Source organism: Caretta caretta, chromosome 1 (genome assembly GCF_965140235.1).
Source record: "Caretta caretta isolate rCarCar2 chromosome 1, rCarCar1.hap1, whole genome shotgun sequence".
In the NCBI taxonomy this organism is placed as follows: Eukaryota; Metazoa; Chordata; order Testudines; family Cheloniidae; genus Caretta; species Caretta caretta.
Window position 1 is genome coordinate 98,819,236 of NC_134206.1, and position 25,184 is coordinate 98,844,419.

At 42.3% G+C, this 25,184-nt stretch overlaps 1 protein-coding gene across 25 annotated transcripts in view; it reads left to right on the forward strand.

The window, feature by feature from the left end:
- MBNL2 (muscleblind like splicing regulator 2) overlaps window positions 1–25,184 on the forward strand; it is a 177,640-nt gene that overhangs the window by 64,514 nt on the left and 87,942 nt on the right. For 17 of the 25 annotated variants that reach the window (XM_048853605.2, XM_048853595.2, XM_075129415.1 and 14 more), the window contains one exon: window positions 3,017–3,067. The exons of the other annotated variants lie outside the window; for them this stretch is intronic. In XM_048853605.2, coding sequence (XP_048709562.1) covers window positions 3,017–3,067 — 51 coding nt within the window. The remainder of the gene's footprint in view (window positions 1–3,016; window positions 3,068–25,184) is intronic. 25 annotated transcript variants of the gene reach the window in all.

The window sequence follows — 25,184 nt, forward strand, 5'->3', positions numbered from 1 at the left end:
GATACAGGAAAAAATAAGTGAAATGTGGTGGGAAAGAACATTGTGGTGAGCAGGCAATGGGGGTACTTACTGTTTTCTCTGTTTTTAGTTGGCTGAGATTTTGCCAATTTTATCCATTAGCTACAGCATGAATTTACACCACTCAAAGACGGGGCTGGTGCAACACCCTGACCCATATCTGGCTGTAGTGGGAATGAAAATGATTGCGGGAAAGAGGACAAACAATTGTTGCTGCTACCACCAAAGCAAGAGATTGGCTCACTGGGCTTGCCATGAGAGGGAGGCCTGTCTAGGTTTTGTGTGACCAGGTAATTGGCTTTGTTGAGCAAGGCTGTGCAGCGTTGGATTTCCCTCATCTGAAGTCAGTTATTGTGGACTTTGACTTCACTGCAGAGCTCAAGGAACTGGCTGCACCACTCTCATTCTCTGTTTTCCACTAGCTTGGGGTTACTAGTTATTTGGTGAGGTCAGCTGTTCTTCGGCAGGAGCAAGACGCCTGGTTAATTTCATTTCAAACCTCTCTGCAGAAGAAGACAGCATTTCCTTGTCTGGGTCAAGCCTTCTGGGGAGGGATTTTCCCTGGCAATTCTGCGGAGATAGGTCTGAGGCTCCACGGGTCTTAAACCTGGGTGCACAGGTCTCTAAGAAACCCACATATCCTAGCCACTATCTAGCAGTTTGCTGGGCTGAGTGGCTCATGGATCCCTAGCCCCACCAGAGGCACCACCCACAGGAATCTTGATTGGAAGCGTGCTTGGACCCACCAATTGGTCTGGATGTACTACTTAAGCCAGAAGGAGGCAACTGGGAGAGGCCCTGACTGGCTGCTACATTGCCTTCTTGCCTGAGTCCTGCTTTGCTGCTTTGTTCGTGATCCCTGCCGCTATCCTATGGCACTGACTCTGACCATTGGTTGGAGTCACTGATTCTGATTCCAACTCTGACCTTTGGCCCTGGCATTCGGCCTCTGACTCTGATTCTGACCTTTGGCTCCGAATCTCAAGAAAGAGATCTTGGAGTCACTGTGGATAGTTCTCTGAAAACATCCATTCAATGTGCATTGGCAGTCAAAGAAGCAATTAGAATGTTGGGAATCATTAAGAAATGGATAGATAATAAAACAGAAAATATAATAATGTCTCTATATAAACCCACATCTAGAATACTGCATGCAGATGTGGTCGCCCCATCTCAAAAAAGATATATTGGAATGGGAAGAGGTTCAGAAAATGGCAACAAAATGATTAGGGGTATGGAACGGCTGCCATATGAGGAGTGATTAATAAGACTGGGACTTTTCAGCTTGGAAAAGAGATGACTAAGGGGGGGATTTGATAGAGGTCTTTAAAATCATGACTGGTGTGAAGAAAGTAAATAAAGTGTTATTTACTCCTTCTCATAACACAAGAACTAGGGGTCACCAAATGAAATTAATAGGCAACAGGTTTAAAAGAAACAAAAGGAAGTATTTCTTCACAAAACCTGTGGAACTTTTTACCAGAGGATGTTGTGATGGGCAAGTCTATAACAGGGATCAAAAAAGAACTAAATAAGTTCATGGAGGATAGGTCCATCAGTGGCTATTACCCAGGATGGACAGGAATGGTGTCCCTAGCCTCTGTTTGCCAGAAGCTGGGAATGGGTGACAGGGGATGGATCATTTGATGATTACCTGTTCTGTTCATTCCCTCTGGTACACCTGGCATTGGACACTGTTTGAAGACAGGATACTGGGGTGGATGGACATTTGGTCTGACCCAGTATGGCCATTCTTATCTGGCTTGACCCTTAGTTTTGGCATCTAGCCTCTGACTCTGGTTCTGACCTTTTGGCTCTGTTTTCTGGTACATGACTCGTGTTCTGACCACTAGGAATGACTGTCCATGTCCCAGTCCCTAAAACTAGCTGCCTCATGATCCTGGCAAGGATGCTGACCAAAGAGATGATTGTTTGGGGTTTTTTTCTGAATGGAACCAGTGTCAGTCCAAAATGCTATGGGTGGTGATTGGATGAAGGAAGGTGGTAGAGAACCTTTCCCTCCAACCCCCCAGCTCAGACCCATTGGTTACAGGAGTTGGCCTTCCTTTGAAGGGCTGCCAAGATAGTGTGAGGACATAATATTTCATCCCTCGTCTTCTATCAACTCAGGTTCATTTTCTCTAGGGCTGGATGGAACATGCCATTGGAAGTCCTGGCTCACTGAAGCTGTCTGTCCTTGGCTGGATGTTTTAGTGCCAAGGAACAGAAAGTACTATCCAAATCAAACTGACACTCTTCAGAGAGTAACTTTGCACATACCAATAGACTGCCACTTAACAGTCTGACCGTGTCCTTGATTGGGGTGAAGGGAGGTGGGAGTGACTTGAACCTTTTTTCTGGGTTTTGGGGAGTATGATAGCATCAGGAAGCGTAAAGTGCTTGGGGTTAAGCTGGGCCAGTTGGAGGAGGTGGATGGTAGTGCTGAAAAGTAAAAGTTAAACTGCAAGTGTGCTGAAGAAGACTTGGCTAAATAATGCTTTCTGGGTACTCTTTCATGGTGTGGCTACTTGGACCCATCAAGACTCCTGCAGGCAGTGGTGCCCAACCTTATTATACAGGAGGGCCATATAAACCTAAGCACAACCTTGTGTGGGCCAAACAGATTCTACACATTTTAGTTAATCACTTTTACTGATTTATGTTTTATGTTCAGCTTGTTTTGTATGTATTTAGATAGGTTATTTCTAAGTATAGTACTGTCTGTTTGCACACTTGTGTAAACTAAAATGATGTAAACATGATGACAAAACGCTAATGAATCAGCTGTTAGTATATTATGTTGAAGCAGGCCACAGGCCTTATGAAATGCTCTGCTGGGTCGTAGGTTGGGCATCCCTGCCCTAAGCCAAATGCAGCCTCTTGTATTTTCATTTTCATTTCCCCCCATCGCTGCCCAGAGTATTCTCTCCAGCCTCTGCTTAGTCAGCTTATTCTTATTTTTTTTTGGTGCAGAGTCCTCCATTTCTTTATTTTCCAGCCTCTTCCACAGAATAGACTGTCCCCAAAGAAGAAAGTTTCCTTTTCCATGGTAAGTGCCACCAACAAATATCTGGGCTTGTGTACATGCAGGATCGTGCTGATTTAACTAAAGGTGTGATTTAAAAAGGACTGTTAAAACTGGTGTGTCCTCTCTTCAACCAATGTAAACCTGGTTTACTTTGATTTATCTTAAGTTGATTAGGAACAGGTGTAAACTAAATCAAAATAAGCTACCCTTAAACTGACGTGAGTGTGTCTAAACAGGGTTTTGCACTGGTTTAAGTAAATGTTTAAAAACTGATTTAAGTTGAACTTATGCAATTTCAGTGCGTAGACAAAGCCTTGGTCTCTTTTGTGAACAGTTTCTACCTGACTGGCTGCTGCAGCATTACCGCTGAGAGCATATGAGGCCACCCTGTCTGCTGCTGGCACCCACTTCAAGTGCCAGAGAGCTGTCAGATTTTAAAACTTTGGGCACTGTGACAAAGTTCCTCCTCTACCTAGGTGGGTCTTGCACTTATTGGTGGATTTGCTCGCCTTGGAGCTTCACGGCAGCCCTCCATTTGGCCATTTTTGTGAACCCACAGTCCAGGTCAACTCCTCCTGTGTCTGACCAGGAGTTGGGAGGTTTGGGGGAAACCCGGGCCCGCCCTCTACTCTGGGTTCTAGCCCTCCAGGGCCCTGTGGAATGCAGCTGTCTAGAGTGCCTCCTGGAACAGCTGTGCAACAGCTACAACTCCCTGAGCTACTTCCCCATGGCCTCCTCCCAACACCTTCTTTATCCTCACCATAGGACCTTCCTCCTGGTGTCTGATAATGCTTGTACACCTCAGTCCTCCAACAGTCCGCGTTCTCACTCTCAGCTCCTAGCACCTCTTGCTCCCAGCTCCTCACATGCACCACAAACTGAAGTGAGCTGCTTTTTAAACCCAGGTGCCCTGATTAGCCTTCCTTAATCGATTCTAGCAGCTTCTTGATTGGCTGCAGGTGTTCTAATCAGCCTGTCTTAATTGTCTCCAGAAGGTTCCTGATTGTTCTGGAACCTTCCCTGTTACCTTACCCAGGGAAAAGGGACCTACTTAACCTGGGGCTAATATATCTGCCTTCTATTACTCTCCTATAGCCATCTGGCCCAACCCTGTCACAGCACCTTAATTTGACTTAGATGTTAATTATCCATTATGTGTGGTAATGTGACAAGCTGGTGATGTGCGAGCTATAGCCAAGATTGAAAGACATGACTGATGAATTTAGGTCCCCCCATTTTTGAGTGAGCAACCAGAGACACTTTGAAGGGGCCTTTATTTTTCAGAGGATAGGTCGTCAGCACTTTCTGAAAATAGCCTTAAAGATGTCTCAAGTCAGACACTTGAAAATTGAGATGCACGGAGTCAGCTGTTGCTTTCGAAAACCTTTAGCCAATCAGGCACTGATGTTGAGCAATCACCCTATCAGCAGAGTATATATAAGCAGACTGCCAAATGTCACACATCTCGCATGGCAGTCATGAAATTGGCAGGCCTCTCAGACCTGCCTGCATCTCAGTTGTTCACCCTCACACATCTGGCTGAGACATCAGGCATTTATCTGCAGTTCCCCCTTCTTGCTGCCAGAGTCTGCTGTGGAGACTGCTGAGCAAACACTCTGGAATGTCCTCCCTTGCTGCTCCCTCAGCTAAACTGGGGCTAGAAAGGAGCAGCCAAGAAGTGGCAGTGACTGGAGGGAAAGTAGGGTTGCCAACCCTCCAGAATTGGCCTGGAGTTTCCCGGAATTGGCATTGATCTCCTGGTGACTATTGAAAGTAATTGAGGATATTTTAAGAAAATGAAATTACGTCATACGGGGGGGGGGGGGGGGACTCCCCGAATAGCTTCAGTAAGAGTTAGTAACCCTAACTAGCGGGCTGTACATGGTGACGGGGGGAGGGATAGCTCAGTGGTTTGAGCATTGGCCTGCTAAACCCAGGGTTGTGAGTTCAATCCTTGAGGGGGCCATTTAGGGATCTGGGGCAAAAATTGGGGATTGGTCCTGCTTTGAGCAGGGGGTTGGACTAGATAACCTCCTGAGGTCCCTTCCAACCCTGATATTCTATGACTCTATGACAGCAGTGCAAGGGGAGGAGCCCACTGCCAGCCCCATGCTTCTTTCCCACCTCAGTCAACTACCAGGCTGTCCCCGGAGCCCTAGCATCCTCTGCCTCTCAGTAGATCCCTGAAATCCAGCACCTCCTGCCCCAGGAATCATCAGAAGTGCTAGCACTGTAGGAACCCTGTACTTCCAGGAGCCTCAGCAGCCACCCACCCAGTTATTCCCAGCTTCCTCTCCTACTCCCAACCCAGCAAGATTCCCAGATAACCTCAAGGACCTGTCTGCCCCAGCCGGAGTCAGCAAGGATTGTGCAACTCCATGTCCTACACCTGCTACTGCTGGGGACAGGGACTGTTACCATATGCTTCAGTTTATGGCTATATGAAAATTATTTGCAGATATGCAAAATACCTCATTACATTTGCATAAAGGTCTATGAAGGAGCACAGAACTTGGCAGCTCTGCATCAGGTTACATGCATTGTGGGCCTCCTGCATGCCCGGTTGCTTAGCATTCCTTAGCATTTGTTGCTGCACCAGCCAGGGCTTCCTTAATTTTGCTACAACAAATATGTGGGAACAGTGTAGGCAAAAATCAATCAGATTCTCTGACTCATTTCACTACTAGCTTTTTGAACACCTGATCAATTGCCTGCTGCTCACTCCTCCCCCACACTCCCTGCCTCCTCAGGTCACTCATTGTTCCTACAGGCTCTCTCTCTCCATCTCTTCGCTCCAGCCTTACTTTTCCAACAGGCACTCTCTCCCCCTTTCTCTTGGCCTGTGGGGGTGTGTGTCTGCCTGGGCTGTCAAGCAGCAGCCCTTCTACTTTAACTGCTACTAACAAAGCTATGTCTTTTGAGGATGTGTCATCAATGCAAAAAAAAAAAAAAAGCTATCCTGATGTAAAAGCTTAATGGAGACAAGACACAGGTTGTTCTTACCCAGGTAGTTAGTTGAGGTCATCCAGAGGTTGAGGAATATGGGATTGACTTTCCCTAGCTACAGCAAGGTAAAATCTATCTGTGCCTTGTCTCCACTAGGATATTTTAGTGAATTAGTGATCTCAGTGTAAAAACATAGCCCTTGTTTTTAAAGGAAGCAGTGTGTAGTGGAAAGCCATTCCAGAAAGAGGAAAAGGAGTTTTTAATTGGCTTGAAGGCTCTGGGATGCAGCACTGAAGACCCAAGGCTGTTAGGTGCCAGTAACAGAGCAGGAATTCAAGGAGAAGTACAGTTTATATTTTACTCTTGGCTTCCATGCGTCTGCTGACCAGTGGTGTCAAGTGCCATATGGAATAGATTCATGCATGGTCACATGCAAAAATGGAAAACAAGGGAAAAGCCCTCATCCTCTTTCCTTGTCCAGCTCTCAAAATGGGCATTGTTCCACAGTTAACCTAGGTACAGCAAGGCAAAGTGAGCAGAGTTACAAAGTGTTAGCAAACCCTCAAAAGGTAATTGGCCCCCATGCAACATTGTCTTAGGAGGCTTTCAGTCTGGCACATTGCTAAAGCAGTGTGGGATGAGGGAACAGAGAGGACAATAGGAAAAAAGTGGTGAACAGAAATGCTACAGAGAGGAGTGCACTGCAGGGATTTATTTTAAAATTTCATTAATTCTAGGTCTGATCTTCCAGTCACTGGGAGTAAGACTAATTTCTCATACACCTTTTTCTAGAGCACTGAAGAAGTTTGTAGGGGACCCCTGCCAGTTATATGGAACAGCCCCTCTCTAAATTGTAAATAATTTCTGCATGTAACATTTGCTTAAATCCAGGGCAAACTTCCCAGGGTACCTACTACAATAGTACATAGCTGAATATGAGTGTGAGGAGAAATTTCTGCAGAGTTGTGGCTGGCAGTTGATTTGCATGGGTGTTCTTGGCAGCTTGAGTGCAGGGAGTGAGAAGGAAATTGTGTGAGGGCTGCCCTATGTTTCTCCATCGTCTTCCAAGAACCTCTTCCCAGTGATACCAACTTGCATGAATTAAGAACAACATCAAATATTGTGAGATTTATGGCAAAGCCTCTGCCCCTAAATTCACGTGATTACGCGAAAATCTCAGCTTTCATTAAAAAACAAAATTAGCTCCTGGCCCTCCTGGTTGTAGAGAAAAGCTTGAAAATGTGAACCATTAAGATTGAAAAACCAGAAAGCAAATAAAAAGTCCCAGAATGTCTTTATTTTTAATCCAATGAGATTTTAAATAAAATCTCGTGATATTTGGAGGGCCTGACTCATTTAGTTTAAACGTTTGGGCTTGCCAATGCTGCTTCGGTTACACTCTTTCCGGGCAACCTGGAAGGCAGAAAGCATGCATGATAGCGCACAACAACAAAACTGTACTCTATGATAAGCATGATGGGGCAGAGAGGCCTAGTATATAGCTCATCTGGGAGACAAATAAGTGTGTCCATAGTGAGGGGAATTTTTTTTTTTTTTAAATTCCAGCCCAATGAAACTTATCTCCAAATCCATCCCTAACTTTGCAGTATTTTAGTTGCAAATTATTATTATTTGTTACAGTAGCACTGAGTCCCCCGTCAGAATCTGGGCCTTGCTGTCCTCTATACAAATCCATATTAGGGTGCTCACTGCCTCATAGAAGGTACAAAGTAAATTAATAACCAGCTTGTTAATAAGCGCTGCCCAGCAGCTTTGTTAAGGCTCCTGATTCTGTTGCAGAAGGACAAAAAAGAAGGTCACACTAACAGACTCTGAGAGGACAGGTGAATGGATACCACACAGGAGCACTTTGGAAAATCCTTGTACTGTGCACACTGGAAAACCCCTAAGCAGTCAGCCTTTGCCTGCTCATCAAACTGGCTTTTCAAATGAGAGATGTGCCTGTTTTGTTTACTTATTACATCTACAGCTGTAAATGTGCATACATCTGGGCTGATAAAATCCGACTTAGGCTACCGCTTAGGAGGATTTGAAAATTCTGGTCACGTGTCTAAAATCAGGCATCCCAAATTAGAGGCCACCTTTGAAAGTTTAGCCATATATAATTTTCTCAGGGTCCTGCCAAAGATGTGCGATAAAGCCTAACAAAGCCCTCAAATCTCCTGGCCTATCCTTTAATCATAAGATTATCCTACAAAGAGTTGTGTACCGTAACTCAAGAAAATTCTTTTTTGATATAGTAATACCTAAAGGTCAAATAGAAGTTAGCCTGTGTCTTTGGGATTGAGTTACATGTAATAAGGGATGACCTGTCAAAGTTCAGAGATGACTCTAACATCATTAGAGGAAACAAGCTTATCCATTATACAAGCTACATGTTAATGTGGGGGTGGGGGGAGAGAAGAGGGAGGATTCTTTCCAGATAACATAATTCACATAGAATTTGTAGCAAAATCTTCCTACAGGTTCTGTCAGGCAGTTATAGTTTAAACTTCCATTCTATTTGTTGTTCTTCGGATGTACAGTTTAATTCTGTGATGTGGCTTAATTCTGAAAACTGACTGTGTAAATCGTCTCATATTACCCTTTGTATATTCAAAGTCAGATCGTCTCTCTTCAATGATAAAAAAAAAAGATTTTACATTCTTTACTGCTAATAGCTGTGCTGCTTCTACAGAACTAAGAGTGGGTATATCTACACTGCAACCAGACACCTATGGCTGATGCATGCCAGCTGACGCCAGGTTGTGGGGCTTGGGCTGTGGGGCTGTGTCATTGCTGTGTAGACTTCTGGGCACGGACTGGAGCCTGGGCTCTAGGACCCTGCAAGGTGGGAGGGTCCCAGAGCCTCTGCTACAGCCCAAGCCTGGAAGTCTACACAGCAATGAAACAGCCCCGCAACGTGAGCCCAAGTCAGCTGGCAGAGACCAACTGTGGGTGTCTAGTTGCAGTGTAGACATACCTGCTATGTCTTAATTGAGGGGTTAACTTGGGTTATATCTGCACTTGAATTAACTCCTCTCAAGTTAGCCTAGTTTGAGTGAGAGCAACCATGCTGCGAAATAGGACACGACTGGCACAGAGTGCTTGTATTAGTAGCAGAGCGTGGTTGCATTATCTGAGGAATTGTGTTCACTCAAGCAATAGCCTATACCTTCTGATGAGCCTGCCAACTTCAGTTAAAACCACCAACATGCTCAAATGAAGGGGTTTTGTGTGTGGATGAGATTTGCGTTAACTCTGCAGTGAAGACAAACCTTGAGTAAAGGGTGCATATTCCTTCTTGTGCATCATCAAAAGAACTGCGTACTTAGTTCCAATCCGTGAAAGCTGTGAACACGTGGTTGGCAAGAGGAATTGCACAGGTACAGTTGAACTAATTTAACATGTAGAATCTTAATTACTGGTAAGGAGCATGAAGGAAAATCCAGTTTCTCTGTCAGAGACCACATTGAGTTTGAAAGACTGGCAGACAAATAACAGTCTTGAAAACCGAGTACAATTCATATGGAAATTATTGAGACACGGTAAACATGGAACTCCTTGATATTTTTACAATTACTTTTCGGAGCAGAACAGCACTTTAAAATAGACGCACATTGTGTTTAATCTGATCTGACACTTCTCTCTGTGTGTGATGGGGTGTACAAATCCCATGATGGGAAGGAGGAAGGTTAAAGAGTTGTTCTGGGCCCAGCCGCCCTGCCCCACTGCACCTGCAAGGTCTGCATGGGTTGGGAGAGGAGCTTAAAAAGGGGAGCAGCTAGCTCAGTGGCAGACCGACAGTGGCGATAAGCTGATCTGCACTCTGAACTCCTGGGATGGAGCTCATGCTGCCTGAAGCCTGGCAATAGTGACCTGACCAAGACTATGAAGAAGGGACCTGTGAGTCTCTGAAGGTCAGAGACTTTATCTTTGTGTTTAGTTCTTTACCTTGGGGACTGGTAGGAAGTGATCCAGGGAGGCAACTGCACAAACACCCCAGAGTGTAAGACTTAGCTGCCCACCATTGGGCCCTGTAGTGGAGACCAATGGGGATGGTGGGCTCCGGCTCCCCTACCAACTCCTAAAGAGGGACAACTACAGAGGCCTTATCACTGATCCAGGGAATCAAGTTGGGCAGTACAGACCCCGAAGATAGACGGGTCAGAGCTATGAGATATTGACCTAAGAAGGGGGAGCCCTGAGGTCTCCGACTTAATCCTGAAAGTTCTCCCTTTGTTGGACTCTTCATGCATGCCCTGAAAGGTACAGACTTGCATATGTGACCTGCCTAGAGGGCAGAGTCACTGATAGGACAAACCACTGTATGGTGGAGTGCTAGTAAGGAAGTGGGACAGCTGCGAAGAAGACAACCTGCCACACCCCCACTCAACCACCCAGCAGCACTGATGGTGAGTGTCCCACTTCAGAGTGAGATGATACCATCCGTCGTCAAAACTGGAGGTGTATAACTGTGATGCGCTTCTCCTTAATTCTGGAAGAAGATGGAGAATATGTGTATTAATTGCCAAAGGTGATTGTCTGAGAGAAGATGTGGGTTACAGAATTAACCCTCAAGACGTTGCCATACTACAGCCTATGGGTTGCCTGGGCATAGAACAAGGTGGCAAGAGCAGTTTCAGTCTTGTCATTTTTTTATTTTATTTTTACTGTTCACTATTAACAATATCAAGAGCTAATCATGATTCTTCTTCAGCTCAGGTGGCAGTGTGTGATCTAGGGCAAGTCACTTAAAAAAATGTAAAAGCCCTCTGTGCCTCAGTTTCCCCATCTGTAAAATGAAGAAACAACTTCCCTTCCTCCCAGGGACATTCTAGTGATAAATTAATTAGTCTGTGTAAAGTGCTCAGATATACAGTGATACAGGCCACAGAAATAACTAGATAGAAATACAAACCACCTTTCAAAACCATGATCTACATTGGTGTCATTGCAGAAGTTAGGGAAGGAGAGGAGAAATTTCCAACCAAAAAGCATTGCCATTAATATGGATTTCCAACTTTAACTGCACTTTAGTGAAGATTTTTTAACTGGAAATTAATTGTTAATGTGGTCTACACACCTGCCAAATCAAGAACTTTGCAAGTTAAAAATTATGCTCTGCGAATAAGAAGTAAACATTTGGAATGACTTCATATTTGTCTGCACGTATTCAGTGAATAGTTGAGTACACATCTTCTGTATTGAATGCATTCAAATGTATACACAATTGGTGTTTAATGCAAGAACATTAAAATATGAGTTAGTCAATTTTTTTATAAAGGAAATGAGAGCAAGTCAATTAATGTATATTGAAAATAAAATTACAGAAATTCGTTAAGTGTTATTTATTGGATGTCTCAGAAATACAGGCTACCTTACAGATTCATCTTGTGTACTGCCTTGCCTGCTTACTTTATAGTATGTCAAATATAATATTTAAATATTTGCAGAAGTGCAAGCACTTGATTTATGTGTGCACCAACATGGTGTGTATGTGTACACCCCTTGATGTATGCACACATATGTAGGTATGGTATTTTTGTAAGCAAATTAAAGTTTGTATGTATGCAGAGGATTTTGCTCTGTGCACTTCACATACATGCTCTCTTGAAATTCTGGCCTACAGTGGAGTCCACTGTAAATCCATGGATTCGTAAATTAGTGGCAAAATTATTGACTTCAGTGAGAGCAGGGTTAGGCAGTTTGTAGGATTAGGCACTGGTTTATATTACACAGAAACACACTGAAAGACTTTTTTTTTAAAATTGAATCCTATGGCTATGATCAGTTTTTTAAAAATTGGAATTATTAAAAGAACTTATCTTAATATGGTAGAGCTGTCATTGAGAATTATTTTTTAGACTTAGCAATTTTAGTCATGTCCCCTCTACTTTGAATTTTTTGGGTTTGTTTGTTTTAGTTTCATCCTTCACCTCTGAAAAGGGGGATTTATTTTACTGATTGATAGGCTGGTGCTTATCTTAAATTCTTTTGCTATAAAAATTTTCATTAGAAAATGTTCTATAGGGTTATTCTAGTTCTGTTTAAAAAAACAACAAGGAATCCGGTGGCACCTTAAAGACTAACATTTATTTGGGCATAAGCTTTCGTGGGTAAAAATCCCACTTCTTCAGGTGAATCGTGGATTTTTTACCCAGAAAAGCTTATGCCCAAATAAATCTGTTAGCCTTTAAGGTGCCACCGAACTCCTTGTTGTTTTGTGGACACAGACTAACACGGCTACACCCTGATACTTGACACCATGCAACAGTCTAGTTCTGTTTGCTCTTCCTAATTAAAAAAAATACTCTTATCACTGTATCTGTGATCTCTCCAACCCCTCCCCCACAAAACTGAATAAACTCATGATATCCTTTAGTTAGGGTTTATGTCTTATATAATATCATGTTGTCTGGTGTTTAGACAACAGTAGCACCGAGTTTTCTTTTGCATTGTACGTCCGATGCGTGCAATTCTGAGAAAATATTGTTGCACTATAAGATGTAACCTGACAGTTTGTATTAATTACTTCAAAATGAAGTTATGTCCATGTTCGAGTACAGGCTGAAAATTCCCCTAAGGCTTTAACCTAAACTGGGTAAACCTAATATGACAAGTTTCTTTATAGGTAAAGCTTAAGGTTGGACTTTTGTCAAAGCTGTTGTGGAGTCCATACTTACCATGGATTTTTTGTTTCAGATTCCGACTTTTGATATTTGGAATGTGTGCGCTTGTGGGTGAATTTGTTGGAAAATGTAGAGCAAACTTCAGTGATGGCAAGTGCAAAACTGAAAAATTATTCTACTTTGGAAAGAGACCACATACAAATGGCACCTTCTTACTCAGCAGATCTCTTCTCTGGCAAATCCACAGTCAACTAAGTATGGGAGAATGAGTTCTTTCTAATCAGGCTTATGCATTATCAACAGAATTGTCAGTTAAATTCCAGCTGCAGGATCAAGCTCTGCCCCTAGCTACATCTGTGAAGAACAGGGCAGAAAACACAACCAGATTTTTAGATTCTAGGTTGAGTTTGCAGGCAAAGTCTCTTCTATTGTAAACTGAAGAAATTTTATCTAGAAGTCACTGAGAGCAATAAAGCTGTCCCCACACATCCAAATATCCTGTGTAGTCGCTCTTCGGAGAACAGATGCACATTAAGCTCCAGGCTGCATGGTAGACAAATGAACAACAAGAATTCATCAACAACATAGCCACACAAAGGGCCACTAGACTTAGGGAGAATCTGAATCCCCCAAGAGTTAATGTGGGGACCATCGCTGTACAGTTAAATAAATAACTTGGCAAGCCAGACTGGGTTTACAGAATTCTGCTATGAGAACATGTAAAAGGAAAAGATTTGGCTTTCTCGTTCTCTGACCATCTTGAGAAAATAGCAGATTCTAAATGGGCTGCTCCAGCACACAAGAAATCTATAACCACATTTGTCACAAACTGTGTGTATGAAAAATTAAATCACTAAAGTATACTTTATTTCTTGCTTTGATGGAGTATTCACCCCATACTACCCTGGAAGGGGTTAACACGTCACAGGAAGGGTTAAGTAACCTGAGGGAGGTCATTCTTGAGGGAGAGTTTTGGTTTGATAGAAAGCATTGATTGAGGCTGGAGCCCAACTAGACAAAAGCAGGCGGGCCTGGTATAAATTCAGGAAGTTTGCAGCAGAAAAGGCCTGCAGGGTGGCGGTCTGCAGTCACTCTTTAGACTCAGCAAGGGAAAGAAGGAAGTGTAGGGGGAGAATAAAAGCGCTTGGATCTTGGCCCTGAAAGAAGGGTTTCCCTAGAGGTTGGCGGAGTAGAAGCCTGGTAGAAAAAGCCTGATAGGAAAAGGTTTGTGGAAATGACAGAAGGTTTGGGATGGTGCGGACCTTGGCTGCTGATTTGAGGGTCCCTGAGCTGGAACTAGGTTCCCCTACCAGCCACTGAGGGAGTGGCATAGTCTTGGTTTGAAGGACTGCTCGGAATGATGCCTGGTCAGCCAGTCCAGTGAGGGAAAAGTAAACTGGCTGGAAGGCCAAGCCATGAAGAGGGAGCACCCTTAGTCATGAAGAGAGAGCACTCCAAGTTCTGGAAAGCAAGAAGGGCTTGGGATGAACGAGTGACAGAAGGGGGCGCTAAATCAGACGAGAGTTGATCCCCAGACCCAGCCACAGGAGCATGCCCGCAACAATGAGTGTACTCCATTACACCTGAGATAAGAAAAGTTCTTCCAGCTGACACCCTTGAAGATCTCAAGTGAAATCCTGGTCCCATTAAAGTCAATTGGAGTTTTGCCATTGATTTCTTAGAATCACAGGGTTAGAAGGGAATGTAAGGGTCATCTAGTCTAACCCCTTGCCAAGACGCAGTATTTGTTGTGTCTAAACCATCCAAGACAACAGCTATCCAACCTCTTTTTGAAAACCTCCAGTGAAGGAGGTTCCACAACCTCCCTAGGCAGTTAGTTCCATTGACCTACTGTTCTTACAGTTAGGAAGTTTTTCCTGAGATTTATCTAAATCTACTATGCTGTAGTTTGACCGCATTGCCTCTTGTCCTGCCCTGTGTAGCAAGAGAGAACAAATTTTCTCCATCTTTATATGGCAGCCTTTCAAGTATTTGAAGACCACTATCATATCCCCCACTTAATCTCCTCTTTTTCAAACTAAACATACCTAGTTTCTTCAGCCTTTGCTCATAGGGCTTGCATTCCATCCCTTTGATCATCTTTGTCACTCGCTTCTGGATCCTTTCCAGTTTCTCTACATCCTTTCTGTACATTGGTGACCAAAACTGGACACAGTATTCCAGCTCAGGCCTAACCAGTGCTGAGTAAAGCAGTAAGATCACCTCCTGTGACCTGCATGCTATGCCTCTGTTAATGCAACTTAAAATTGCATTTGCTTTGTTTGCAACCCAGCATTGCATTATTGACTCACGTTAATGTTGTGATCCCCTACAACTCCCAGATCCTTCTGAGCAGTGCTGCTGCCAAGCCATTTCTCCCCCATTCTATATTTGTGCGTTTGTTTTTTCTTTCCTAAGCGTAGCACCTTACATTTCTCTTTGTTGAATTTCATTTTGTTGTCTATAGCCCAGTTCTCCAATTTATCAAGGTCCCTTTGAATTTTAGCTCTATCTTCCAAAGTACTGGCAACCCCCCTTTTGCTTTGTGTTATCTGCACGTTTGATCAGTATGCTCTCTACCCCTACATCCAGGTCATTAATAAAGATGTTAAATAACACTTGACCCAGAACAGGTCCCCATAGAACCTCACTTAAGACTTCCCTTTAATCTGACATCATTCCATTAATAGTTACTCTTTGTTTGCAGTTGTTTAACCGATTATGTATCCACTTAATGTCAGTTCCACCGAGGCAACATTTCTCCAGCTTGCTTTTCAGAATGTCATGTGAGACTGTGTCAAAAGCCTTGCTAAAATCTGGATATATTATATCCACCTCATTCGCCCTATTCACCAAACCAGTTACCTTGTCAAAAAAGGAAATCAACCACGTCAAGGGAAGTGATTATTCCCCTCTATTCGGCACTGGTGAGGCCACACCTGGAGTATTCCATCCAGTTTTGGTCCTCCCACTACAGAGGGGATGTGGACAAATTAGAGAGAGTCCAGCCGAGGGCCACGAAAATGATGCAGAAGAGAAGAGTGAGGGGGGATTTGATAGCAGCCTTCAACTACCTGAAGGGGGATTCCAAAGAGGTTGGAGCTCGGCTGTTCTCAGTGGTGGCAGATGACAGAATAAGAAGCAATGGTCTCTAGTGGCAGTGGGGGAGGTCTAGGTTGGATATTAGGAAACACTATTTCACTAGGACGGTGGTGAAGCACTGGAATATTTATGACGAGATAACTGCTCTGAGGATGAAGGAAAAGCAGTGGACATGTTGTTCCTTGACTTTAGCAAAGCTTTTGACACGGTCTCCCACAGTATTCTTGCCAGCAAGTTAAAGAAGTATGGGCTGGATGAATGGACTATAAGGTGGATAGAACGTTGGCTAGATTGTCGGGCTCAACGGGAAGTGATCAATGGCTCCATGTCTAGTTGGCAGCCAGTATCAAGTGGAGTGCCCCAAGGGTCAGTCCTGGGGCCGGTTTTGTTCAATATCTTCATAAATGATCTGGAGGATGGTGTGGATTTCACCCTCCGCAAGTTTGCAGATGACACTAAACTGGGAGGAGTGGTAGATACGCTGGAAGGCAGGGTTAGGATACAGAGGGACCTAGACAAATTGGAGGATTGGGCCAAAAGAAATCTGATGAGGTTCAAGAAGGACAAGTGCAGAGTCCTGCACTTAGGACGGAAGAATCCAATGCACTGCTACAGACTCGGGACCGAATGGCTCGGCAGCAGTTTTGCAGAAAAGGACCTAGGGGTTACAGTGGACGAGAAGTTGGATCTGAGTCAACAGTGTGCCCTTGTTGCCAAGAAGGCCAATGGCATTTTGGGCTGTATAAGTAGGGGCATTGCCAGCAGATTGAGGGACTTGATCGTTCCTCTCTATTCGACATTGGTGAGGCCTCATCTGGAGTACTGTGTCCAGTTTTGGGCCCCACACTACAAGAAGGATGTGGAAAAATTGGAAAGAGTCCAGCGGAGGACAACAAAAATGATTAGGGGACTGGAACACATGACTTATGAGGAGAGGCTGAGGGAACTGGGGATGTTTAGTCTTCAGAAGAGAAGAAAAGAGGGGGGATTTGATAGCTGCTTTCAACTATCTGAAAGGGGGTTCCAAAGAAGATGGCTCTAGACTGTTCTCAGTGGTAGCAGATGACAGAACGAGGAGTAATGGTCTCAAGTTGCAGTGGGGGAGATTTAGGTTGGATATTAGGAAAAAATTTTTCACTAGGAGGGTGGTGAAACACTGGAATGCGTTACCTAGGGAGGTGGTGGAATCTCCTTCCTTAGAAGTTTTTAAGGTCAGGCTTGACAAAGCCCTGTCTGGGATGATTTAGTTGGGGATTGGTCCTGCTTTGAGCAGGGGGTTGGACTAGATGACCTCCTGAGGTCCCTTCCAACCCTGATATTCTATGATTCTGTGGAATGGGTTATCTAGGGAGGTGGTTGAATCTCCCTCCTTAGCGGTTTTTAAGGACCAGCTTGGAAAAGCCTTGGCTGGGATGATTTAGTTGGTGTTGGTCCTGCTTTGAGCAGGGGGTTGGACTAGATGACCTCCTGAAGTCTCTTCCAACCCTAATATTCTATGATTTGTTCTTAGTAAATCCATGCTGGCTGCTAGTGATCACCCCTTCATCCTCCAGGTATTTGCAAATTGAATTTTATATATTGCTCTAGTAGCTCCCTTGGTATCAAGGTCAGGCTGACTGGTCTATAGTTCCCCAACTCCTCATTTCCCCCCTTTTTAAAGATGCGCACTGTGACACCCTGACATCCCAATATTCACCACTGTCATGTAATTTGGATATGTTTTGTACAAAGTATTTGTTGTGAGGTATCATTCTAAAAGTCTTCATCTGCTAGATATCAATATCTCGTTGAATTGTATGGGGTATCGTGGTATATGATGTTATGAAGTTTGGCTATGTATGTGTTACTGAAACATGTAGCGAGGTTGAAAACACCCACAAGCAGCCTTTCAGATACAACAGTAAAAAGGCCAAACAACGTTAATGGCTTATTGAGGAAATGCGCACAAGCACAAGGATTACCCCATGAACTGTGTACAAGAGAAACCTCTGAGAGATAGCACTACACGATGGGAACTGTTTGACCCAAGTCACAGCAAAAGAGCTTTCCAGCAAGTGGGAAGTAGATATAAAAGGGGGATACCTCACTCTCATGGGGGTACCTCTCTCTCTCTCTGCAACGGCACAGCTTGAAACAACTGAGGGGCAAAGACTGAACTGTGGGAAGTGATGGTCCCAGGCTAGAAGGATTTTTAGTCTGCGTATGAAAACGTTGGAAAGCCAAAGTAACTTGTGCCTTAAGAATCTGCCAGCCTGTTTATCACTCAGGCTGAGAATTTGCTAATTTATATCCTATATATCTAGTGTGTTAAGGTCAGTTTTGCATTTTTTGTTTATTTACTAAGGTAATCTGCTTTGATCTATTTGCTATCACTTATAATCACTTAAAATCTATCTATGGTAGTTAATAAACTGGTTTCTGTTTTCTCTAAAACCAGTTTATGGAATTCATAACTGGGGGGCAAAAAGCTGTGCATCTCTCTCTCAACATTGAGGGAGAGGGTGAATTTTATGAGCTTACGCTGTACGGTTTTCTGTGCAGTGCAAGACTGTATAATTTTGGCTTTACACTCTGGGATTGGAAGGGGGGGCGCTTGAGTAACTGGGCAGTACCTTAGCTGAGCCTTCCCAGAGCTGATCTCAGTGTCTGTGTGTTTCTGCAGCTGGGGGTGTCCCTACCTGTATGTGTGCTGGTAAAATGCAACCTGAAGCCTGGGGACGGGCTTGACAGGCTGCATAGCTGTACAGTGTTAAGGGAACCCAGGCTGCTGGGTCAGGTGGGTGCAATGGTACTCCAGTACATCAGGTGGCATTCCTGGAGTGGGGGGCAACCGGTCACAGGCACTACATTAGCCCTTCTCCAGTCTTCTGGGAGATCTCCTGTCATTCATGAGTTTGCAAGCATTACTGCCAGTTGCTCTGAGATTTCTTCAGCTAATTCTTTCAGCATGCTGGGGTGAATATTATCAAACTCCGTTGACTTTAATTCATTCAGATAAATTGGAAAATCCCTGATGTGTTCTTTACTTTTCCTGATCTGCATCCCTTCCCATTTATTGTTTGATAACTTCGCTGGTCGTCCAATCACGTTTGTCACGCTGCCTGAAGTGGATCACAACTGAGAGCACCAATCTCTGCTCAGATTGTCAGATAATAGGGCAGATACCCCAAACTAGTGGTATATTCTATAATTAGATTTCACCAAGCCAGTAACAAAAGTGCACTTCTGGATTCTATGCTAGCCTCACCATGAAGTCACAGGCAATCCCTTTAGCACTCCATGCATACACACTGGACTTTATAATGAAAGGTTATTAAAACCAAAAACCATCACATGTTAGGTTACTTCTGCGTCAAAATATATTCCAGATCTCACCAAAGAGAACACTGACAGCCAATTCCTTTCGTAAACTAACTAAAGATGTATTAGCTAAGAAAAGGAAATGAGAGTTATTCAGAGGTTAAAGCAGATAAAATACGTTACAGGTGAATCAGAGTTTGTAGTCATTGCAGAAATGTAATGTCTGCTAGTTTTCCATAAGCTCTTCAGCCATTTGGGGATCTCTGTCTTGCATCTGGAGCCCCCCTGTCAGTGTTCAGATTAATCAGAGATGAAGGATTGTTTCCAGGACACACTTTTATAGCTGTCTTCCCCAAAAGGCAGCCAGGCAAATACTTGCACTCACAGCAGGGGCTCTTCTTTTGATGAAGAATGCATTTTGGGTCTTTGACTTTGGGACACCACATCAGGACAACTTGCTTTTAAATTATCATTCTACTTCCTGTACACAAATAATTCAGTTACAGTGCTATAAATATGCAGTTGCCTGCCCTTACATTCTAATAGGGAAAGATATGTGAAAACAATTCAGATAACATTCATTAGTTTTCAGGAAGTCTACACATCAAGCAAATTGCTAATACAAACCTCTGTATCTAGGGTTAATTAAGCATAAGGTACACATATATAAAGTAAATTAAGAGGTTACAAATACGTGAAGACAACAGTACTAACATTTCTTTGACCTATCTTAACAGACAAGTGAATTGGCTTGATCCATTACAATGCTCCTTGGCATTTTTTTTATTCCTGGTAGGGCAAGTGAATGGGTCTATTAGCCCACTTAACTGCTCCTTGATACCCACACACAAGTGAATTGGCACCCCTAACACTTCTTTGAGGTTATGACCTGAGCTACCTACTCAGCACAACAATATTGTTTTGTGTGTGAAGACTGAAGAGAAGTAGGCATTAAGCAGCTTTGCCTTCCTATCATCTTCCGTTATCAGCTCACCTTCTTCATTGAGCAGCAGACCCACACCTTCCCTGATCTTTCTTTTTGTCTGACATATTTGTAGAGCTCCATCTTGTTGCCTCTAACATTCCTTGCTCTCTGTAATTCATTCTTTGCCTTGGCTTTTCTGATTTTGTCCCTACACACTCGTTCCAGTCCCATGTATAATTCCTTGGTGACGGTCCCCTCCTTCCATGTCCTGTATATATCCCTTTGGGGTTTTAGATAGCTAAGAAGCTCCTTGTGCAGCCACATTGGCCTCCAGTGGCTCTTCTTATCTTTCTTCTGCATTAGAATAGTTTAATATTGAGCCTCTAGTATTACATCTTTTAAAAACTGCTAGCCCCCTTCGACTCCTTTTCTTCCTAATTGGTCTCTTTCAATTCATTAGGACCAGGATTTCATCCCTAATGGGACCAACTCACAGATCAATTATGAAATGAAATGAAATTATGAGGCCTCTAATTCTGTTTTTAGTCTTCTTCACTTGTGCTGCTATTTCTATGGTATTATTTTCTTGGATTTGCCACACGTTGACTCTGGTTAATACTAAAAGTGAGGTCAACAAGCCCCACTCTGTACAGGCTTTTGAAAAGGGTTTGTTCATAAGAACTGTTATACTGGGTCAGACCAATGGTCTGTCTGCGCCACTATCATATCTCTGACAATGGCCAGTACCAGAGCTTTAGAGGAGTTTAAAGAACAAGGCAGTTGGAGTGATACATCCATGTCTTCTCCTTCTGGCAGTCAGAGGTTTAGGATTGCCCTGAGTACAAGGTTGCATCCCTAACCATATTCTCTAATAGCCATTGATGTACTGATCCAGTTCTTTCTTGCGCCCAGTTATGCTGTTGGCCATCACAATATCCCATGGCAATGAATTCCACAGGTTAATTGTATAATGTGTGAAAAAGTACTTCCACTTGTTTGTATTAAACCTGCTGCCTATTAACATTATCAGGTGATCCCTGTTTGTTTTTTATTGTGGGAAAGGGTAAATAACACATCTCCATTCACTTTTTCTACACCATTCATGATTTTATAGGCCTCTATCATATCCTCCACTTAGCTATCTCTTTTCTAAGCTGAATAGCTGTAATCTTTTTAGTCTCTCCTCATAAGGGAGCCGTTCCACACTCTTGATTATCTGTGTTGTCCTTCTCTGAATCTTTCCGGTTCTGCTATATCCTTTACAAGATGGGACAACTAGAACTGGACACAGTATTTAAGTGTGGGCTCACCATGGATTTATATAGTGGCATTATGATATTTTCTGTCTTACTGTCTATTCGTTTCCTAATAGGTCCTGATGTTCTGTTAACCTTTTTGACTTCTACTGTACATTGAACTGAAGTTTTCAGAGAACTATCCACGGTGACTCCAAGATCTTTCTTGAGTGGTAACAGCTAATTTAGAACTCAACATTATATATGTGTATTTGGAATTATTTTTTCCAATGTGCATTAATGTACACTAATCAATGTTGAATTTCATCTCTCATTTTGTTGCCCAGTCACCCAGTTTTGTGAGGTCCCATTGTAACTCTTCACAGTCAACTTTGGACTTAACTGTCTTGAATATTTTTTATCATCTACAAACTTTGCCACTTCACTGTTCATTCCCTTTTCCAGATCATAAATGAACATGTTGAGTGTTACAGGTCCCAGTACAGATCTTTAGAGGGGCCCTGCCTACTATTTACCTCTTTCCATTGTGAAAACTGGCCATTTATTCCTACCCTTTGTTTCCTAACTTTCAGCCAGTTATTGATCTATGGGAGGACCTTCTGTGTTATGCTTTGACTACTTAGTTTCCTTAAGAGCCTTTGATAAGTGACTTTTGTCAAAGGCTTTCTGAAAGTCAAAGTACACTATATTGACTGGATCACCCTTACCCATATGCTTGTTGACACCCTCAAAGAATTCTAATAGATTTGTGAGGCAAGACTTCCCTTTTCAAAAAGCTGTGTAGGCTCTTCTCCAACAAATCATGTTTATGTATGTCTTATAATTCTGTTCTTTATTATAGTTTCTAACAACATACAATCTTTTCTTCATCATGTGACTTTACCCATCCTCTTGCTCTCTATTGTGAGAGATTAAACTTTTGGCTCTGCATTTGGAACAGAGACTACTCCAGGTATTGTCTTTATTTAATGAAGGCTTCCATCAATGGTATGACACATAGGTTGGAGAGTCTTCAGTGAGGCTGTTGACTTTTAGCAAGCTTCAACTTCCCATTCAGCCCCAGGATAGTAGTCTACTGAAAACTGTGATAAATGGAGGCTACAGGTACGATGCTTGTCCTTTTCATTCCTCTTGAAGCAAAAGTAACAGTGCTGGCTGTCTAGTGCTTGAGGCAGAAGCCTTCCATCTCTGCGCTTGCTAGTGCCAAATCATAATTGCTGGTTCTGATGGATGTCTCCCATATCAAACGGTGGCTAAATTAGGCTTTTCTATTCTGGGCAGGTTAACAAAAGGCAGCTTAATCTGTATTAACAATACTTTCCTTCTTTATCTTACTTTATCCTAAAGGGAGACTAGTTTCTAGTAAATATTATAGGGTTGTCAATTAATCGCAGTTAACTCCCTGATTAACTCAAATTAATCGTGATTAATCGCACTTATAACAATATACCAAATGAAATTCATTAAATATTTTTGGATGTTTTTCTACATTTTCAATATTGATTTCAAAGATAACACAGAATACAAAGTGCACAGTGCTCACTTTATTATTTTTTATTACAAATATATGCACTGTAAAAATTTATAAACAAAAGAAATAGTATTTTTCACTTGACCTCATACAAGAACTGAAGTGCAGTCCTACATCTTACTCTGCCAATCGCTAAGACAAACAAGCTTGTTTACATTGACGAGAGATGCTGTTGCCTGCTTCTTATTTACAGTGTCACCTGAAAGTGTTCGTATAGCACTTTTGTAGCCTGCATTGCAAGGTATTTACATGCCAAATATGCTAAACATTCATATGCCCCTTCCATGCTTCGGCCACCATTCCAGAGGGCATGCTTCCATGCTGATGATGCTTGTTAAAAAAAAAAAAAAAAAGTATCAATTAAATTTATGACTGTACTCCTTGGGGGAAGAATTGCATGTCTTCTGCTCTGTTTTACCCGCATTCTGCATATATTTCATGGTATAGCAGTCTCGGATGATGACCCAGCACATGTTTGTTTTAAGAACACTTTCATAGCAGATTTGACAAAATGCAAAGAAGGTACCGATGTGAGATTTCTAAAAATAGCAACAGCACTCGACCCAACGTTTAAGAATCTGAAGTGACATCCAAAATCTGAGCAGGACGCGGTGTGGAGCATGCTTTTAGAAGTTTTAAAAGAGCAATGCTCTAATGTGAAACTACAGACCTGAACCACCAAAAAAGATAATGACCCTTCTGCTGGTGGCATCTGACTCAGATGATGAAAATGAACATGTGTCAGTCTGCACTGCTTTGGATCACTATCAAGCGGATCATCGTTATCATCAGCATGGAAGCATGTCCTCTAGAATGGTGGTTGAAGCCTGAAGAGACATATGAATCTTTAGTGCATCTTCCACATAAATATTTTGCAATGCCAGCTACAACAGGGCCATGTGAATGCCTGTTCTCACTTTTAGGTGACATTGTAAACAAGAAGCAGGAATCATCATCTCCTGCAAATTGTAACCAACCTTGTTTGTCTGAGTGATTGGCTGACCAAGAAGTAGGACTGAGTGGACTTGTAGGCTCTAAAGTTTTATACTGTTTTATTTTCGAATGCAGGTATTTTTATACATAATTCTTTGTGTGTAAGTTCAACTTTCATGATAAAGAGATTGCACTAGAGTACTTGTATGAGGTGAATTGAAAAATTTTTTTAAAGTGCAAATATTTGTAATCAAAAATAAATATGAAGTGAGTACTGTACACTTTATATACTGTGTTGTAATTGCAATCAATATATTTGAAAATGTAGAAAACATTCCTAAATATTTAGATAAATGGTATTATATAGTTGTTTAATAGCAAGATTAATCATAATTAATTTTTTTAATTGTTTGACAGCCCTAGTTAATTTGTATATGTGTTTCTTTAAAACTGTTTGTACTGTATTAAAAAAGGAAACGTTCCTTTCTGTTGTTATTTTATGTGGTTAACTATATTTTTACCCTACATTTTGTATTAGGTATTCTACTTCATTTTAAATCACAATTTTGGGCTAAATTCAACCACCATTTCCCTTTGCCAATGGTAAAATCATTTTAATCTCTTTTTCTTTCTAAATCCACTTCCATCTATTTAGTCAGTGTGAAGTCTGATTTCTTTTACAGAGGACTTCAAGAGATTTCAGCTGTCACGTAAAACATATGTGAAAAACCCTGGCTGTTTTTCAACATGCCAGTTTAGTAAATCACACACACACACATTAAAGAATAATCACCCAGTTTGATGTAATAGGCAATATTCATTCAGGATGATATCAGAACTGGCATACAACTTTGAGGATTTTGTAGGACAGGAATGAGGGAGAGTACCTTAGCAAGCTAAGCATGTTTGCATAATTCTTTTCCATCCTAAACCTGGCATTGGCCAATGAAATAAGTGCTCCATTGTTAAATGGAAAATAGATGGTCTTTTAAAACAAATATTGGTATAAAAACGTGGCATTTTGCCAAATTTCCCTAAAGCACCAACAGTTCTTTAAGCAGATATTTTCTTTATCAGATATTCAAGCATGCCAGCTGTTGCAGCATATACACTGTGTTTAATGAGCAAAGGAGTTTATTAATAGATCTTTGAAATGAGACTATTCTTTCTAATTAGTTATTAACCTTTAAATCCTGGATACTTCAGAGGATCAAATGTGGTCCATGTCATACATGCCACTGAGCGATTTGATTTAGTTTAAAGCAGCTGAACATATTATTAGTAATGGAAATTAAAAACAGTGATCTAAAGGTAGCCAATAGGTTTTTCTACTGAATGAGAAATTTTATCAAGAGCTAATTAAATTGTAAATGAAGTTCAGTGAATTGATATCCGTATATGTAGCCATGCACTGCATGGCATTGCTGAGCTAGCATAGCTCAGTTTTGTAGACAGCTAGTTTTTGGCTGTGCTTTAGTTGTTGACATTGGATGTCTGCATTGCTGTGGATACC